This window comes from Perissodus microlepis, chromosome 22 (genome assembly GCF_051167445.1).
Source record: "Perissodus microlepis isolate ML-2025 ecotype Zambia chromosome 22, ASM5116744v1, whole genome shotgun sequence".
NCBI lineage: Eukaryota > Metazoa > Chordata > Actinopteri > Cichliformes > Cichlidae > Perissodus > Perissodus microlepis.
In genome coordinates, this window is record NC_140481.1 from 21,167,536 (window position 1) to 21,188,911 (window position 21,376).

The following is a 21,376-nucleotide window of genomic DNA, read 5'->3' on the forward strand; positions in this document are numbered from 1 at the left end:
CGTGTCTCACATCCAATGGGATTTCACCAAAGCCGCGGGAGCACCCGCCCCCGAATCATGGCTGAACCAATCGGATAAAAGTGTCGCGTCAGGAAAGCGACGTGCATCCCAGCTTGATTGACGCACGCAGGTGAAAGTGGCAGGTGATGGTCCCGGCTCTTTCTCCTTGGTTTATAATAATACAAGTTAATGTGTGATCCCACAAGATACACACACATATACAGGAGCCACCAGTCGCTCACTGACACGTCTGCTGAACTATATTTGTACGGGACTTGCCAGAGTGGACAACCCCTTTCCCACTATTGCTCCAATGTGGGCATTCATTTCATCATCTGACCCCTTCTCCTCTAAAATTAGTAATTTAAGTGTTTTCTCTGGGATAAGCACTTTCCTTCTTACACCTCTGTACTCCTAAATCAAACAACAACAATCACATAACTACATAACTGATTGTTGGGGAGAAATGGTAGTGTATATATATATATATATATATATATATATATCTTTCTCTTGTAGGGTGTTGAAAGGTAAAGATTAGGCCTGCTCATGTTTACTCTGGTGGTCTATCCCCAGAGGTAAATGTACACATACAGTGGTGTGAAAAGGTATTTGCCCTCCTTCCTTCTTTTTTTTGTCACACCTACATGTTTCAGATCATCAAAAAAAAAAAAAAAAAAAAAAAAAAATCAGAGAAAAATAACACTAGTAAATACAAAATGCTGTTTTTAAGGGGTGATTTCAAATATTAAGGCGAAAAGTTATCCAAACCTACCTGGCCCTGTGTGATAAAGGAATTGCATTAATAACCAGTTATTAGGTTTAGGGAGCAATTCTTTCTTTCACACAGGGCTAGGTTTGGATAGCTTTTTTCCCCTTAATATCTGAAGTCATCATTTAAATGCTGCATTTTTTATTTGCTCATGTTATCTTTGTCTAATATTACAATTTAAACATGTAAGTGTGACAAATAAGAGGGAAAAATCAGGAAATAGAGAAACACTTTTGCATAAAGATGGATCTCTTAGATTTTATTTATATTGTACATACTGTAATGCACATTAGCAACAAAAATAATCCCAGGACTCTTACATTGTAATATAACAACCTCGCCTTACAATATTAAAGACAAAAAAACATTCATTTGTGCAAGCAAATAAGGACAGTGCATTGGGAGAGAAACCTTCATTACTAACAGGAAGAAATCTTGCACAGAACAAAGCTCGGGGAGGGTGGCCATCTGACAGTGGAGTGAGAAAAGAAGAGCACAAAGCCACTGCAAACAATATAACAATAAATACTCTGCAGGCTTGGGGGATAAGAGAACATTCAGCTCAGGATGCAGAAAAACACAGAGAGGACAATGGACAAACTACGGGAAAGAGAGGGCACAAAGATAATAACGTGATGGTGGCATATATTAATAACTGGAGAGTGAAAGAGAGAAAAGCAGAGGATTGCTTAGTATAATGGGCAGCCAGGGTGTATAGCAGCATAAATAAGGGGTGGCTCAGGGTCACATGATCTGTCCCTGATGTGAGCTTGATTAAAAAGGAAAGTTTTAAGCCCCTAAGTAGGAGGGACTTAAGCCCAAGAATCCTCACAGAAGTACTGCAGGCCAAGCTAAAGTGAGCTAGAAAAACTTGGTGAGACTTGGTGAGATTTCAGGGCAAAGGTCAGTTTAGAATTTATTTAGAAGTAAAACATTAAGAGATTCTAGATACACATGTAGGGTGTTGAAAATGCCCATAGGTGTGGAAATGATAACATTAGACTATAAATTATAGGCTGGTTAACTAAAACTAATGTTGCTACATACATGAATAATCTCTGAGGTCTTCCTCTTTCTGGCAGCTCCATATTCAGTAACTTTGCCCAATATATCCACTATCCCTCCTCTGAATATCTCCAAACCATCTCATCCTTGCCTCTCTAACCTTCATTCTCGATGCTATTCTTTCTTCACATATCAATCTTCTCCACCTACACGTTCTTCACCTCTATTGTGCAAAGTCTATTGTTTTGGACGGTTGATCCCAAAGTATGTAAAAGTCATTCATCTTTACTACCTGCAGACCTCCACCTTCAAACTATAATAGACTTAAAACTTTCTCACGATATCACCGCTAAAAACGATTATAAGCTCAGTCTGGGACTGGTTATGTAATCACACCAAAGCATGTCAGGACAGAATTGTGGTCGAACTTTGGACTGATATGGAATGTTTGTTTTTTGTTTTTTTCCCCAGATTTTTCCACCCTGATGACGAATTAGGAAATCAAAGAAGTTACGTTAATGTCCTGCGACAGATAGAAGTAACCAATAGCAGACGAGTTTTTCCGTCGTATTGGCCAATAGGACGAGGCGAGGTCTATTTGAACGGCGAAAAGCGGACTCGCACACATTCGAGAGGGAAACAAAGAGAGAGCAAACAATTCGTCGCCGTCGGAAGCGAAATAACTGGAATAGTTGGCTTTTTTAAAATCTCTGGGAAAGTTTGTTAATTAGAAAAAACAAAAGGTAAGTTCTTAAACTTAACTATTCGTATTGGGCATTGACAACAACACATATTTTGATTTTAAGACGATAAATACGCACACATGTTTTAAAGTCTTGTCGACCTAGCTTGAACGGATATAGCATAGCTACACTTATGTAGCCTTCTTTTAGCTTCTTGCCTTTTTCTCTAATTGTGACCAGTGTTGCCAACTTAGCGACTTTGTCGCTATATTTAGCGAGTTTTCAGACCCCTTATCGACTTTTTTTCTAAAAAAAAAAGTCGCTAAAAAAAGACATGAAAGCGCGTATCGCTTTTACTCTCAACAAGCAGCGGGTGCTGTAACGCAGTCAGTTCTTCTTTTGCTCTTATGCTGTTTTGTGGATCACAAGGTTTAAAACTACTTATAAACACACACACACAGTAACTCCACCAGAGTGCCTATTTCGGGTCACTTTTGCCGGCCCAAGCCCGGGGAAAGGAGCAGGGTTGGAATTGTGACATTAAAAAAAACAATAATTGCTAAAAGAAATTTAATTTGTAGTTCTAAATAAACTCTAAATGCATTTAGGACGTTTTTTTTTTTTTTTTTACTCACTTTATGTCTCTTCCACGATGTTATTTCTCTCTCCAACAACATAGGTTACAATTAGATTAGCATGACCAATTATGCAAATTAGGCGATGACGTCATGTAGCGACTTTTAGGACAACCAATAGCGATTTTCCTTACTGAGGAGTTGGCAACACTGATTGTGACCGTTAATGTTTAAAACACATTTCCCACAGGGTACCACCATGTCTCACAAACAGATCTACTACTCTGACAAATATGACGACGACAAATACGAGTACAGGTACGTAAGACATGCTTTTACGACATGCAGTTAAATTAAGTTTTATTAAGATGACTCTTTGCAGAAAAGGGCTTCAGCTCATTGCACGACACACCATGAGTTTTTTTTAATGCCCAACACAACTGCGTTGAGAATGTAATACTACCTTCCCCCCCCCCCCGCAGGCATGTAATGCTACCCAAAGAGCTTGCCAAGCGTGTTCCCAAAACCCATCTTATGTCGGAGACCGAGTGGAGAAACCTTGGTGTCCAACAGAGTCAAGGATGGGTGCATTACATGATTCACCAACCAGGTAATAACTGACAGCCCAGTTATGTCAGCATCATGATTTTAAATATTGCTTTGGTAGTTTGTGCTTGCGGGTGGGTGTATGGTGGTGTAGCTTGTTGATCATATTGAACTGAAACTTGAGACAAGTTGTAATAGTTCATGGTGATCATTTTGCAGCAAAGGCCAACTCACAATTAGACTAAAACTGCAGCTGATCACTTTGACTACTATTGTTTTTCTCACTCTGTGACGTTACCTTTAACTAAAGCTCTGAGAATGACCAGGTGGCGTAGTAGTGTATTGACCAATCAGTAGTCTAAAACAAGGAATTTAATTTTACAGAAGAGAATAATTTAACATTTAAATAAACAAAGTAATTTAAAACTTAGGTTTCTGCAGTTGAGGTGATGCAGACTAGATGTCATTGCTACTGGATTTTGTGGCCCAAATTTAAAAAAAAAAAAAAAAAAAAAAAAAAGAGAGAGAGAGAAAATCCGGCTGGCATGCCCTATTTTTAATTAAGAGTTACAAGAGATGTGTTTGCCCCCCCTCCAAGACTCAAATTGCTACTTTCCACAAAATAATGAACCTCTCTTGGTGTTCCTCCTCCAGAGCCACACATCTTGCTGTTCCGACGCCCTCTGCCCAACCCAAAATCATAAAGGAGATTCTCTGGGTCCTTCAGGGACATCAGTCTACCATGTCGCATATCAACTCATCACCATGCTCTGATTGCCATGTCGGCTGATTATGCTGGACCTGGAGAAGGACTGCTGCATTTATGAACAGTGATTATGGAATGGATTGTGTTGAAGGAAAAAACTATGACCCGCCTATTTGGGGAAAAGACTTCTGCATGTGTTAAGAGCAACACGACGTTTGCCAGAAACCTTCAATTCAGCTTAAACTGTCCTTTTTGACTTAACCTGTCCATCTTGTGAACATGCTTGGATTTTTCCAGCTTTTTAGAACAATTGCTGTAAGATGTGGGGAGTGAAACTTGATCAACCATTTGAGTTATTCTAAGTGCTTTCTGGGTTGAGCTCTAGCAGAATAGTTGGATCCTAAATTGAGTTGGACTTTGAAGCCACAAATCAAGGTTTGAAAGTCTCATGTTGCTGCTTGGTTAAAATGACACTGTAGACTGGCATTTAATGACATTTTGCCATATGCAGATGAGGGAAAGCCTGCATTTGAGTTGGATAGATGCTAGTCTTGATCCGGTTTTCTCAAGCATGTATATTAGTTCTGGCTTAATGTCTGGGTCTATACCAATGAGCTGCTCAGTATTTATGAAATGTTTTGCCCTTTCTGAAATAAATGTAATCTTTTAAATCTTAGTGTGGACTTGTGTTTTGATAGTGGCAAAGTGGCTGGTTTACTGATCTCAAAAATGCAGCATGAACCTGAATGAGGCTGGTGGGGGGGGGAAATCTTTACAACATGGAGTTTTGTGACATTTTCAGCTCAAGCAGAGTTGAATTCAATAAATCTATTTTTGGTGTCAGTTTATGTGAGGAAACAAATCTGTACGAAGCACTCGATGGCTTATCTTGAAATTCACAATTGCTACAGGAAGAAGCAACAAGATATTTGGAGCTCATAACTGGAAACCTACCAATTAACTGACTTTTGCACCATAGTTTGCAAATCTTAATACTTGAACTCCATCAGATCCTGAAAAACATCTCCATGAACAACTTATTGCATTGGTTGAAGCACTGAATGAGTGATGCATTTGATAAGGTTTTTACTGCATAGGGAGTTTTGATGTTTCCCCAAAAGGCAAATAACCCATGCAAAATGATTGCAAAGAAACAGCAACTCTATCTTCTCCAAATATGTATATAATGTCGGTGACTTCCAGCTGACATCCACCTACACACCAACTGCAGGCTGATCAATCACACTCAATGTTGTGGAAGTTATCCCCCAGAGGCCCATTCTGAACCAGGTTAGCCTCTATAATCCTGATAAATTGACATGGTTCTGCTGTGTGGGCTAAAATAATCCGATAACACACTGATGCCTGTAGCATTAAAATTTTTTATTCAGGATGCATATTACCTTGCCAATATTTGGTCTCATCTATAGTTAGTAGCAGTCATTATGCAAGTGGTGTGTGGGTTTTTTTTTTGTTTGTTTTGTTTTGTTGTTTTTAAATGACATCTTTTCAGTTTGTATAGTTTGTCTTCCCCCCCCGCCCCCCCCCAAAGCCAAGACTGTGACTTAATGTGCTGCTCAAATAAGTGCGAATTATAGCTGCTTTCAAATTGGCAAATGTACACTTTTTTTTTTTTTTTTTTTTTTAATTAAAGAAGATTGCCTTACCTGTCGTACTGTAGTGTGGCAAGCCCCACTAGATTAAAGTGTGATCTCACAAAATAGACTTGTGTGCCAGACAGCTGACTTGTGGCATTATGGTGCACAGTTGGTGTTCTTCCAGTGGCAGTCATACAGCATCTGTTGTCTGACACTGACTAGACTCTCATTTTTCTTATTAGTTGCTTACAAACCACCACCAGTTCCTGCCGCTTAATGTGCAGCATGTGTCTCATCTACGAGTTGCTTTCTCTGGGAGTGTTTTCCTGAACGTGCATGTTGTTACGATGGCGTACTTACATAAAGGGAGAGACGGGCACAATGTTTGCCACACATTTAGCAGTTATGCTCTGTGTAAAAGGTTAATGGATTATTGTTGTACTGGGGGTTTTAACCACAGGGATCAAAACCAGAAATGAGGCTGAATAATTCAGAGGACTTGTTTTGCGAGTTATTTATGAACCAACTTTAGCTGCTTGAGTTTAGAGACAAAGCCTTGATAGGGTGAGTGGTGTAAGACTTGCTTCACTAGAGCAAGAATGTTGTAGCTTCAAGATCTGAAGAGAGGCTTAAACCTGCATTCTTCCCAATGGCCTTCAGCGTTTAAAAAAAAAAAAAAAAAAAAAAAATGTGAGAATGTAATGAAATTAATGAGGTGATGTCCCTTTTGTTTTATTGATCTGTGACCTCAGTAAATGCTTTCCTGAAATGTTTGTGGCGTAAATCGGTAATTTAAAGTCTTATTTAATACAACATGGTGTTCATTTTATATATTATAGCACCTGTTAGGGTCAAAAAGGAAAATTGTGCTGCGTTCAGAAGTTGGATGTCAGTAGTAGCAGTGAGGAAAATGTTACAAGATAGAGCCTACTTGGTACTCTTTGTATGGTTTAGTGAGTCACAAATACATGATGGTGGAGGCACAGATTAGATGTTCTACAGTTTTACTTTTTTTTTTTTTAAAATACACTCCTCCCCTCTTGGATAGGAAAGATGTGGTTGGTGTGGCTTCTCTGACTTTACGAGTAGGAAGTCGACTTGAAGGGACGTTCCAGCTCAAATTTGGGAAGTCAGGATGTCTGACTTTGTCTTTCAAATGGAACACATTTGAAATTGAAAGAATGGTATACTTTGCTACGTGACAAAAAAGTCACTATCCCGTGACAGTGGAGTATCCTTCAGTTTCTCTGCCCCTCATTTGTCATGTCTTTGTTTCAAACAAGCAGATGGCAACAGCAAAAATACTGAGTTTGATACTTGACAGCAGAATTTTAATAGGTCCATTTGTCAAATAGCCTAACTAGTACTTTTTCTCTCCCTTAATCTGATTATTTTTTGATCATTTGATCTCTAAAGTGTCAGATTCTGAGAAACTATAAACAGACTTTCAAAGAATAATGCTACAATGATGCTATCAAGAAACTGGAGAAATTTTAGCTTGCTTACTGCATTGCTGACTTTAAAAAAAGTAAATTTTTGTTTGCCTAATAACTTTAGCTCTACTAACTGTGTACACAATTAGAATCACTGTGCATCTAAAACCAGATCCCTTCAGCTTTAACATTTCCAGGTTAGAAAAAACAGAGCTGTTGTGAAAACTTCAGGAGGGATGTTGCGTGAAGTTGAAAGAGGTCGCTAAGATGAAAGGTGAGAATGCCTCAGTTTCATGGAGGAAATCAGAGCAGGTTAAAAATGAATTTTCCCTCTTAACTTAAGAGTTCGGTTGAGTTTCCTACAATGCAACAATGTTCAGTTTTACAGATTTCTCACTGACGAAGACATCTGGCATCCTATATGAAAATATGGATGTATGAAAATATGAGTAAATCACAGACAGAGCCAATGACAGGTATTTACCACTAGTATTCTATTAAATGACTCTTTCATATTTACCATAGAAATTGTTGGTCCATAACAACAATTTGTGTGTGTGTGTGTGTGTGAATTAACCGAACTTTTCGGGTTTTAATTACAAGACAATGTCCAGGTGATTATTGTGGGAAACACTTGACAGTTTTTAATATAGTACAGTGAAAAGTCTTGCGTCACACTTCATTTCTTTGTATTTTGCCAGGAAAAGTGAGACACGAGATTTATTGAAACATAAATGGAACTTACAGTAAGTACGGTAATCTTCAGGAATACTTCTACAGTCTTCTCAGAGGACAATTAAAGCTCTTCCTTAGATATTGGCTGCCTTTTTTCTGCTCTCTGTCATGGTTATCCCACACTCTGGGAGGCCAGTCTATGACTGATAGTGTTCCAGTGTGTGTTTTTCTATCCAGGTGTGCATTTACTGCACTGGCTGTATCTTTGGAACCATTGTCATGCTGAAAAATGAAACTCCAGATAGCATTAAATCTGGGACTCCCCACCATTTGACCTTAGAACTGAAGAAGCTTCTCGGATGAGAGGTGAAACGTCTTCAAGTAACTTAAAGAAGTCCAGACGCTTTTCTTTGCAAGCTCCTTTGACTACGATGACCTGGATGACTGAGAACCTTCACAGACATCCAGATAGCATTGCACATGCTGATACAAATTAGCACTTTTCTCTGTGCATGATGTTTTTGTCAATTTTAACAAGATCATGGACACTGCTGGCTGAAATGGAGCACTAAACCATGACCGAACCTCCATCGTGTTCTAAAGATGGCTATAGACACTGTTGTACCTCTCTCTTGACCTCTGCACATATTGAGAATCATTTGAACCAAAATTTGGATTTTGAATTCATCACTTCCTGAGAGCTGCTTTTACTTATTCTCAGTTCATTTCTTGTGTAATTTGGCATAGTTCAGCCAAACATTTTCCCTAATTTCTTAAAGACATGACTTTCAGATACTAGTCATCTCCTGTAGATTGTTTTGTAGGCCTGCCTCTTATCCTTTTTTCCTCCACTTATCCGAAAGAAAGTTGCGTTTTCACCAAAGTCTGGCTCATTGGAAGTAAAACGAGGGGTTTTACTTGTTGCACAATACTGTGGGTTATTAGGAAACACTCTGATTCACTGGTGTGGTCCACTTAAGGTCAAATTGAGCTGCACATGATAAAATATTGACACCCCTGGTTTTGGCAGTCAAAAATCGGTCATTTCTGAGAACAAAGAAATGTAAATAACAGGTGTTTACCATCCGCACCAGATGCCTTAAGCTGAATGGTTTTAGTCACAAAGTGATGGACTCATTCACAGAGAAACAAATGAAAAAGAACCCCCTCATCAAATACAGCATCGTGTCAAAATGTTTCTGCAACCATCCACAAAATCATAGTTGCACACTTTGGACTGTGGGGGGCAGTGCAACACAGGTATAAAGCAGAGGGGCTCATTTACATTAATTCAGCAGGTATCTTGCATATATTTTGCAATGAACACAGAAAATAAACACAAATGTCTGACTCAGTGTTATATTAGAATTAATCTGCGTCTTATGTTTGCATGAATCACATTTTTAAAACCATCTCTGAACTGTAGGCTTGTAGTGTCTCTGTGGTTAAAAGAAAACGTGTTAGTGTGCAGGTCCCCGACGCATGCAGACTAACAGTGGGTGAAAGCAGCTCATGGCAACAATCGCACACTGTGGGTAGAAACTACACAACTTTGGAAGTCGGAGGTAATGGAGGAAAGAAAATGTTTCTTGAATTACAGCAAAATGTCTCACAGTTTCTGTGAAATGTTTTACAGGTAATAACTAGGATATGATGGCCAGCAATCTGTGTCTCCTGCTGAGATTCAGAGATGTGTAGTGGGCAGAATAAGACGTTTGGCGCCTTAAGGTGGGAAAAAAAACCTTGACTCTGGGCCAGATATCTATGAATCATGCTGAAAATTGGTTCCTGTGGAATCTTAAAGGTAAATGGTAACCTACACTGTACTCTCAAAATAAAATGGTGAACCAGCTTATGAGGCCGACGACCTTTTCACTGAAACTCGACCAGTCAGCGCCTTATAATATTATTACTAATATAACTGTGGTCATTTTTAGAGGAGGAGATTATTTCACCCTGACTTCAAGTCCAGGAAGGAAACACGGAGTGAATGAAAGCTGAAATTAGAGCTTCAAACATAGATAATTTTCCTTATTGAGTTAGCTTCAGATTCTCCTCACATATAATTCATGAATAATTTGGTTTAGGAAATGTCAAACAAACACTTGTGTTCAGATTTTTCTGTTTCTCTGACTAGCCATCCTAAAACCCAAAGATGCTGCATATGGTCTAATTCAAATTCAAAAACTGGCACTCAGTATTTTTTCCCTTTAAATTAATTTAGAAATGATTACTAAAGCAGTTTTAGATTTCATGTAATCTAGCTTGGGTCGTGGGATGGCTGAAACCAATTTCACCTGACATTAGGTGAGAGGTGGTTGTTACTACATCACAGAGGTAGAGAAGGACAACTATTCACCATTAGTAAAGACTTTGATCCTATGGAAGTCAATGAGAAAACTGTTTTCTGTATTGACCTCTACTGATGAGTTTTTGATCTAGTCACTCGTTTTGGAACAGATTGAATAAAAAATGAAGTCTATTATGTAAAACAGTGTTATCTGTGGTATGAAAGTGCACGCTTATTAGCTAACGACTAATCCCAGGCAGAACCGCTTTTGTTCTGCCTGATTTTTTGAAACCAGGATGGTAAAAATGAAAACGCTCATTTAAAGGCTTTAAGACAGGACTTCAGAAAGCAATGGCTGACATCATGGCAGCTACATTTTATGTCCAGATTATTTGTTAATAACAAACTGTAGGAAGGACCTGTATTGACACATCTGGTTGCATTCCTGGGTGTTTGAGCTGCTAATCTATTCTTTACATCACTTCTGGTTCTCACGCTGTCAAACTTAAATCTGTTGTCATCGCTCTGACCCAGTCGCCACCTTATCCACCTTCTATGAGCTAATCAGCTTCTGTCTTGTGTGCTTAAAATCTCACTGCCTTTCAGTCATTCTGCCTTTCAGACTTTCAATCATGCCACCCACCTCCTCTCCATCACAAATAGAGGTCCTTGTCTAAGTCTCCACCTGCTTCACCTCTGCCACCACCAGCGTGTAGATCAGAGATGTCAAACTCATTTTACATAGAGGGCTACATACAGCCCACTTAAAGTGAAAATCCACTTGTGTGAAGGCGTTTAACTACACACATTTCAACAGCACCCCTCAGTTTTTCTACATGATAAATGTGTAAAATTACAGAAAAAGTTGTGGAAGCTCACGGCCCAGACTCTCCCGCATTTATCAAACAAAGTTTTTGTTGATTAATGTAAACCTTCTCTTTTTTTTAACCTAAATTTCCGAAGTCAAAAGTGAAGTTAGAAACTCCAGACAACCTGAATCTTGGTAAATGGCCTGTATTTGTATAGCACTTTACTTAGTCCCTAATGACTCCAAAGCGCTTTACACTACATTCAGCCATTCACACACACTGGTGATGCTACATTGTAGCCACAGCTGCCCTGGGGCGCACTGACAGAGGCGAGGCTGCCGGACACTGGCGCCACCGGGCCCTCTGACCACCACCAGTAGGCAACGTGTGAAGTGTCTTGCCGAAGGACACAACGACCGAGACTGTCCGAGCCGGGGCTCGAACCGGCAACCTTCCGATTACAAGACGAACTGCCAACTCTTGAGCCATGATCGCCCATGGATCTTCTCAGAAAATCTTTTTTTTTTTTTTTTTAAACTAACAACTGCTGAACTGACCGTATATGTACCATTAGTTACAAGAAAATTAAGCATGTCTGACACGTTTCCCATTTGTACAAAAATTGCCATTGCCCGATGATAAATTGCATTTTCCCTTTTGCATCTTTCCTTTTCAGTCTAAATGTAGAAAATGAACAAAACACAGGAAGCCTCAGGTGAATATCTTACTTTTAAAACTTCTATAACTCAATGTAAAGATAATTATATTTTACTTTGGTCTAGTAACCCCAACAGTAATATAAACAGGGCTGAAACAACCTATTTCTACAAAGCAAAGTTATCTCAGTGTTGTGTATCAGTGCTGCGCTGATCCAGCATTTTAAACAGAGCAATTTTTAGTTAAATTCTAACCTCATACCCACTGCCAGGATTTTTCCATGGCTCAGATTTGGGCCTTGGGTGACAGCATAATAAGTATTGTTCCATTGTTCCATGTACAGTTGGCCGTTGGTCAGTTTCCTGTTTGACAGCACTTGATGAATTTTCTTGTTATTTCTGCTGTTTTGTTGACCAATATTATTCCTTAGTGGTAAGCCTCAACTATTATTTCAATGGTGGTGATTTTCTTTTGGCTCTGCTAAAAATTCCTCTCTGCAGAAAAACTGTCTGAAAACATTTTTGCTGACCTCCTGACGTTTAATGCCTCATCCTCTTGAACTATGCACAGTTGGGCTCCATGACCCTGTGACATCACTGTTGGGTGTGTTTATAGGTGCAACAGCTCACCTGGGGCATGTTCAATCTGAAAACGGTGCACAATATTGTTTTTCTGCTTTTTCTGGGTCGAACAACATGTTTCCTTGAAACGGTGCACAATGTGATTTGAGATAAGTTTCTCTTGTGGTGTGCGCGCGCAGGTTCCTACTATCTGGGTGGGGACCAAAATCTGAAATTTACTATACTGGACCAAAATCCAGGTCCCCTTTTCTCACTCAAAATGTGGTTTTCGTGTCAGGGTTACAATTGGGTTATGGTTAGGTTTAGGGTAAAGGTCAGGATTAGGTTATTTTTGATTGTTAGGGTTAGGGTAAGTGGCTAGGGAAAGCATTATGTCAATGGGATGTCCCCACGAGGATAGCAAACCAGACGTTTGTGTTTCAGAAGTGCTGGCCAGTCAGGAACATCTGCTGTACAAATTTTTTTCAGGGGTAATTGCAGTCCTTTCTGCATCCAACTATGTCCATCAGTGACTGACTAGTCTCTTCTGTGATTGATTAGTCATTAGCTAAAGTGGATGCTCATTAGCGAACAACTAGTCAATCACAAGTCCCAGTCAGACTTGCACTTCCTCGTCACATCTGATTTTTTGCAATAAAGATGGTAAAATGGAAACACCCATTTCAAGGATTCAAAACGTGCTCAGAGTTCAAACATCAACCTACTGTAGTGAAGGTGCTACTTATCAGTGTGGTGCTAAGTTACTCTTCACAGATAGAGCTTATATTCACTCAATCATTAATCTTGTGTTAATTCTGTAAAGACTTGGTTAATTAAACAAGTAAAGCAGTAAAAATGGTATTTCACTTTGGATTGTGATAGCAGTGATTGATTAGAACTGTTACACCATGGTACATACTAGATTAGGACACCAAATCGAAATGTTTATGCAACATGACAGCAAATATTTCATAAAACAGATGTGTGGCATGGCAGGCAGGATTTAGACTGAGATGAAGGACATGAGGTGGTAATGCACTCAAAATTAACTTTAATGCTGTAGTTTAAACAGAATATAAAAGTACAACACAGTAGCAGGGTAGGAAGAGGGAAACTGAAAACTAGGAAACACCAAAGATGAAGACACACAACCACGAGGGAGGACATGAAAAAGGATAGGGGGAGACTCAGACAAAGACACACCAGGTAACCAGGGAAAGGAAACAGTTGAGAGAACAGCTGAAACTAATCACATGAAGACGAGTGACAGAAAATCATCAAAATAAAACAGGAAATAACAACCACTTAGGCAAAGATGCAAACATCCAAACTCAACACAGAGAGACAAAAGACAGACATGAAGACAAAGCTGGGGGAACAGAATAGGAACACAAAATGGGATTAACTGAATGAAACTGAAGCTCAGATGTGAAAGCATGAAATAACAGTAACATCTACAACACATCAGAAAATAAACCAGAAATCTGTATTCCAACAATACAGAATGTTGAAGCAAAATCCAGAGATAACCAAAAATAATGATAGAAAAAACCTCGGACACCAAAAAACCCAGTGGATAAAAGACTCGGGGACAGAATCTGAGTTTGCTTTTGTTTGATTCTTCCATATCTTTATTATTAAATCACTTCTTACCTCAATTAAAAAAAAAGACAATTTCTGAATGACCTCGAAAGTGTCAGTAAGTTTAACCAGAAAATTCAACTGAAAAGAATTAAGAAGGTGTAATGGAGGACAGCGAGGTGTGTAGATGTGCTCAGTTAAAGACATGAAAAGAGAACCAGAGGAGGAAAATTTTGAAAACTGCAAAAAAAAGAAGTTGAGACACAAAGAGACAAAGCCAAACTGGGCAAAAAGGTAAGTCTTCACAGGAGCAGGTGGGAGAGAGACGTGAATGGGAAAGAAATTCAAAAAGGGAGGAATCAGAGAAAGAAAGACATTAGGAGAGCAGAGAAAGAAGGTCAGACAGAGATGAAAAGTGCTCTGGCGAGAAGGGATATTTATGTCTGGGTGTCGTCAGCACAGTGGGACACCTCCTGAAAGACGCCAAGTTTGATACAGAGTGCGAGAGATGAGAGAGCGCTAGTGTTTGAAAGATGGCTGATGGAACAAAGAGCCCAAAATTGCTCCATTAGACTGTCCAGAAAATCATATTCTAAAAATGAAGTATGGAATAATTTATAAGACTAATCTATCAAAGTATACAAAAAAGCCACTTGATTGGAAGTCATTCTAAGGTTAATATTCTGTGAAAAAACAAACCGTCTGTGATAAATTAATCTTTTAATAATACATTTCACAAAATGTATAATTCAGCTAATATGATTTACCGATTTTCCTCAGACTGATTCTGTCAAGGAAAGTGAAAATATAAAAATGATCTCCCAGCCCTAAGACACACAACATGAGACCTTGAGGCTAGAAGGGCAATTCTGTCAAAATGAGTGCTGTAGTGTATATTAAATTAAAGATCCTGGTGGGATTTGTCCAGAGCCAAAGGCACAAAGCTGAGCACATTTTAGAAGACAAAAAGAAATGAAAAAATAACTCGTTTCGGTATGAAAAGAGCATCTGAAAAACCCTACTGTGAGTTTTTCATATGCCATGTTTTTTTTTCTTTTTAAATGAAAATTTAAAAAAAGGGAACGTCAGTCAAGGCGACAGCTTAAGTGTTGCATTATGATATTTAACATTGTTCAGTAATTGTCAAATCTGGATACCTTATTCTGCACTGCTCAAGAAAAATGCAAACAAATATGACAACAGTATCTCGTATGGTGCACGGAATATATTCTGTCACTAATCTATTGAAGCTGAATCAAATGTCAGAGTTTTTTGTCATATGCCGTCAAGCACGGGTCAGAGAAACTTGATGACTTGATACATAGGTCCAGTTTTAACCCTGTGCAAACTAATTAACAGGCTTTTTGTATGGATCCTATTATAGTAGCTGAAGTTAGCTCAAATATATCACAAAGCACACCCTGGATGGACTCCTGCCACTCATTCTCAGGCCAAATCAGAACAACCAATTACCAACATGCATGTGTTTCAATTGAGGAAAGAAACCAGAGCATAAAATCCAAACTTTGGCAGGCAGAACATTAGCTAATTTGTTCCATCCTTTACCAAAATCAAATTTAGATATCTTTTCTGTCATTTTTAAAATGCATTCTTAGTTTTAACCTATTTTTATTTATTGTTTGGTGTGACAGACCAATTCGACACTTGTCTTCCTGTATCTCAAATATAACAGAGGCAAAGAGCAGTCATCTTATGGTGCCTCACAGATAAAATATCTCAGCATTAATCCAAAAATCTCAGGTGCGTTTTTCATAAAAGACATATTTCATATTTGCCAAACACTGCACGGGAGAAGTGTTCCTCTATCTGCAACAAGTGGCTCGTCCTCATGACAGAATGAAAACAGTAATGTTAACCAGCTGCAGTCCTCCTGGGCTGGCAGATGTGGATCAGTATAAACAAAATGATTTAATTTGCTGTTGGGCTGATTGGGACAAAAGAGTTGGAGTTCTGTTAAGTTCCTCCTCTTTTCATGTCATTGAAGCAGAATGAAAACTTGAATAAGATAAATATTTCCCTGTGACTGCTGTTATTCTTTAAAATATAGCACATTTTCCTAGGTAAACATATTTTCAAGGGATTTGGTTGGAAGATAACACTTTGTCCGTGGACTCTGTGTCTTCTGTCTCTTTGTGTAACCTCAGACTGATTCTACAATGTTGAAATGATGGCTCTGTTGGAGCCTTTGTTTGCAGTGCTCTTTGTTCTCCTTGTTGCCGAAGGCAATTCTTTATGGCACCTCATGACTGCTTTTGTGACCAATAATATACTTTTATGATGGTAGTGCATATAAGTATAAATGTTATAATCACTGACAGCCTTTACCCAGAACTGCATGGCTGTTCAGTTTCATACTATCTTTGCTGTTGAGGGTGCCAAACTTGGCCTAAATTCTGGAATTAGTTCGTATAGGGGTTTAAATGTGGCTTAATTGTTTCTATTGAATGCTTCTTCAAAAAAAAAAAAAAAAAAAATCCAACTACTGGAAATTGCTGTAAAATGTTAAAGCCTCCACCAATCACCTCCACCAATCACTGCTGCTGTTAAAAGGTCCTCTAATGGAGTCTTCTGGTCAGCCATTGATCTGGCCTGAGAAATGAGTCCATCACCTAGTGATACTGATTTTAAGATGTTTGGTTCCGGGCACTTTTCTGGTTAGCTGTATTGATCTAACCTTGCAGACTGCTCATTAGACATGTTTGTGTAACAGCAATACTATGAATTGGCCTTTTGAAAAGAATAATGAGATTGGCAGGAAGAGTTCTTTCGTAAGCCGACCTGTCGGGATAGCAAGCGTCACACTAAGTTGTATAGCAGAAAAATCAGTAATGCCAGTCGATATGAGCGGCAGGGGTCAAGCTGCCTGTCCTTAAAGTGCTGTACAGTAAACACATAACCCAGCATTTCAAGGTGTCATTCTTTCCTCACCATCATTCAGTGGCGGTATTATCCAAGAATATTTTCAGATTATGTCTTGAGACTCTGTTGAAAGGGAAAAAGCTCAAAATGAAATCAGCCTTAAACAATGTGGCACTGGCTCGTGTATTTTCAAGAGCTCTTTGTAAGAGGTGAGCTATAAATCAATTTTAGGATAGGCTGAGCGCTTTATCTTGATTTCTAACCTTGGCAGATCCTTTAGGGGTGTTTTAAACATTAGTATATTTCTTGCACTGGCAAGTGGCGGTCAAATCGTCTGACTGCGCTCTTTATGTAGAACAAGGCAGCTCAATCTGAGGTGAATCAGGGACTCACTCATATAAATGAGGCATATTAAGCTGCACCTGTTGATGTGTGGTTTGGAGCAAATGGAGTGCATGCGAGTATGCATGGCATATTGATCTAGCTGGAGGAGAGCTGGAGAGGACTTCCACATGGCCTTGAGGTGTGAGATGCTGTCTGGACCTAGAGACTGCACTATTGATCAGCATGTCGAGTCTTAAGTAGTCGCTCCATTCAGGCCCCTTGACAGTAACCACTTCCAAAATGACAGTAATCAATGGAAATGGTTAAATGACCCTCCACACAACTCAAATATTATGAATTGCCTTTGCAACAGTGGATTTATCTTTGTGGATGGTGGGGTACTGTCTGACTTATTGACCACTCGTGAGGCTACTTATCCTCCCTCAGGGTAGACATTGTGTCAAGCTGGGGCTTAGTGTTTATGAACTATACCCACGGTGAGTCAGCGGATGTTTACTTCTTTTCCCTTGCTGCTGCAAAATACCCTCTTTGCATGATAGATAGGCAATATATGAGCCATTTCCCCCTTTGCACTGCTCACTGCTTGTAATCCAAACACATTTGAGTGTGATGGTTGTCAAATGGTGGCGGGTAATCAGACAGACGAAAATGAATAATGCATCACAATATGTCTGGTTATCACAGTGTTGATTGTTGTCAGAATGAACCAAAGTACTGTTGTTGAAGGGAAAAGATGTTCAGCGCAGCTCTTTCACTTTGTCCGAAGGCAAATATACACATCTTGAGCCTCCCCTATACAGTTCGAATTTAATGTGGCACTACACCCAAAAGTTATAAAACGCTAGAACTGCAGTTGTCAGTTCCTTCCCCATAAAGTGTAAGCTCAAGAGGCAAGAAGGTAGTTGAGTCGTCTATCACTTCGCTTTGCCCCAGTAGTGCAGACACATTGACAAACAGTATAACACAGACAATTGAGATTAATACAACCGCAGAGACATACAGAAAGCTCTGGACCAACTATGTTCCAGTGATCAAGCACGGAGAGGAGATATACAAAGGATGCGCACAATGAAAAAGTTACAAAATTAAAAAGATAAATAAATAAAAAGAGCAAAAGTGGCAAATGGGTGCAAAGAAAATGCCCTAATTTGCTTCAAAAGGACGTGGAATTTTGTAAGTGCTTTGCTGATTTGTGTGAATCATTACAGCGAGAAGCCAGTTTAGGGAGGAGGTCTTCTCACATCAGCGAGAGTGAAAAAGACGGAGTGAACGCGTGAGAAACTGATTGTAAAAATGGCAGCAGCATTAAGCCACTAAATTGTGGCATGAAACAGAAAATGACATTTTATTGAGAATTTAGCAATTAGTTAAAAAACAAACAAAACAAAAACAGTCCACACTTGATTGCCTTATAAAAGTGAATTGCACTCCATGAGTAAGTGCTATAGTAATGTGAAAGCCACTGGAAAGAATGGACATGTATGATAAAGTAATATAAGTGTCCAAGGCATGCATGTAAAAACTGTAATCTTTTCTGAAAAGAGTCTGACATTTGCGCGCCGCTATTGCAATTTTTCAGAGCGTTACATGATGACAAGCCCTCTCCATTTTTATCTGAGCCTTAATGCTTTTAGCCCCACTTTCTGAATTAGCTGTCAGCCACTGTGGTCTCCTTCTCAATGCTTCTTTGGAGCTCAAATGACTGTATTACGCTCTACCTTTAAAGATAATTGCTTAATTGGGGTCTTTTCATATGCTGTCGGTAGCAGAGGACCTGAGAAAGGCTCTGATAACTCTGTAATTATGCGGCTACAGCAGATATTCACATTTGTAGCAAAGCTGTGAAGAATGAGCTGACAGCCTCATGCTCTCTCCACATCCACTTTCCCTCTTTGGACTTTGAGATGCAGCGAAAAAAAAATTGCAGGGCATTTATCAGTGCAAATGCACAAGTATTTTTGTGAGGACTCACGGGTGTATCTCAGTATATGAATGAGACGTCTGAGGATGTCTGAATCTAGCTGGGCTGCAGGTAAGTATGGGGAAATTCTTTGGCTCTGCTTTTATTCCTTGTGCACTGCCACTGTCTCCTCTTTGAAAGGTGGGAGAACACAATCACACAGTACATCTTCTTCCTCCTAGTGCAGCTCTTGGATACAAAGTGTCAGATGAAGTCTATTTGTGTAAGATGCTTTGAGGAGGAGCATCACATGCGTGGCGGCAGCTTTCACCTGAGCCTTTTTCCAAAGGCTTTGCTGTCAATATGACTTTACCTGTAGAGAGTAGAAGAGATGTACTGCGGTGGGGAGGGAGTAGGCTGAGAGGTAAATACAGTTATGGTCTGAGGTAAATAACAGCTGGGTGTCAGAGGGAAGAAGTGGGAGCCAGAGTGGGAAGGAGGGAGGGCAGGGCGGTGGGAGCAAAGAGGACTGGGACGCTGGAAGAGGAGGAGGGGTGAAGATTAGTTTTGGTCCGGTAACGACAGATCATAAAAACACGAAGGGGAGGAAAGAGGAGATGAAAAGGAGAGAAGAGGGGAGGATTAGTGCCACTTCAGGAATGACAGAACATGGGTGAGTGAGAGAAAGAGGAGTGGGATGGGAGATGGGAGGAATCCTGGGAGTTTGGTTAGGATTAGTTTTGGTTCAGAGGCTGGGGATTGGATGAGGGAGAGAGAGTTGGGTGATCTGGTTGGCGTCATGAAAACAAAACCTCTTATCAATCAATTGTTGACAAAGTGAGACCCAGAGCAATCTCTCTCATTTCCTACTCTCACAGCCCTCTGGGATGTGTCTATCTATTGAACGTCACCTGCAGCACAGTTTATAACTAATGATGCAGCAGTTAATAAAAGATTTGAACTGCAGTGTCTATACTTGAAAAAATTACCTAAAAATATTGCTAACTTTGTAATCACTTTTGGTACACTAAAAAACAACAACATACATATGCCTATCCACTACTGAGTTAAATGCTACTCACATGGTGACCCTTTAACTCCTCTGCTGCTTCTGTAGGTTGACATTTTTGGCTTTTAGTCATTTTTCTTGGTAACCTTTTGGATTGATTGCTGTGAAATTTTAAGGCACTCCCAGAAGATGAATCACAGTGACTTTGGTGATTCCCGCTCACTGAGTAGAAAAGATGGACCGGGCCACCATGACCTCATTCACTGGTTTGTGCAGCCTCAAGCTGATTATTTCATCCATGGCTGTCTTAGCTCTTTTGAAACAAGATGCTAAACTGTGGATCTCACTGTAAAATCGAGGGACACTGTGCTCATATAGAGAGTTTTCATTAACAAGGCATGCTAGCCCTCAAGCAAACCCAGCTTTATCATCCCGTTGGTCACTAAAGGTGGCCATAATGTATAAAATAAACACCGTGTTGAATTTCATATGTTTTAAAAAGTGCACAACACCTGTGCTGTTTAGGCCTGGAAACTAGTTTACCAACCCCCAAAACCAGAAAAATGTGTATTTGTCGACCGACTGGAAGTAGTTGCTTGAAGTTACTGGCAGCCACTCTGACTGCTAAAATCACATTGATGCAAACTTAGAGATCAGTCACCTTCGCTAAACACCCATTCCCAGGAGAAACTGTGTATTCTGTGACTGGTTAGGGAGTGATTACTGGAGGCTGCTGGCAGCTGCTAGCATGAAATTTTTCACAAAGAGTACAAATTACTGCACTAAAAATGTATTTGTGCTTGCCGTGGTCATTAGCAGGTTTCCATAGTCATTAGTGGTTAGCAAAGAAGACAACAATCCCAAACATGCTGCAAATGCAGTAGAAGCATACTGTACATGGATAGAAAAACAGACACTGGAACACTATCAGTAATGCGCTGGCCTCCCCAGAGTACAAACCACAACATTGTTGAAGCAGTGTGGGATCATCTTGACAGACAACATCCAAAGAATAGCTTTGAATGTCCTTCAAGAAATTTTCCTGCAGACTACTTGAAGAAATTACAAGAAAGCTTCCTAAGAGAGTTCAGGTTGTGTTGAAGAATAAATGTGGTAATACTAAATACTGACTCTTAAGCTTGTTAGAATTGTAAAACTTCTGTCTCATATACTGTATGTTTGCTTGTTTCAATAAATTGCTGTACTTATTTTCCATTTTCATCCCCAAAAAATAAAGAAATGAATGGGGACACAAGCCTTTTGCATGGTACTGTAGTCAATGTTAGGATCACCAAGTATTTCACAAAGAATGTGGGACAAGCTACATCTCTATGAACATTTACTTTATTTTG

The 21,376-nt window shown here is 39.5% G+C and overlaps 1 protein-coding gene across 1 annotated transcript; it reads left to right on the forward strand.

Moving 5' to 3' along the window:
• The first annotated feature begins 2,392 nt into the window (after positions 1-2,392).
• Positions 2,393-4,963, forward strand: cks1b (CDC28 protein kinase regulatory subunit 1B). Its single transcript, XM_084920101.1, has 4 exons — positions 2,393-2,520; positions 3,286-3,353; positions 3,518-3,645; positions 4,236-4,963. Exons 2-4 carry the CDS (start codon positions 3,295-3,297, stop codon positions 4,283-4,285), a joined length of 237 nt encoding a protein of 78 aa, XP_084776227.1. The 5' UTR covers positions 2,393-2,520; positions 3,286-3,294; the 3' UTR covers positions 4,286-4,963.
• The last annotated feature ends 16,413 nt before the right edge of the window (positions 4,964-21,376 follow it).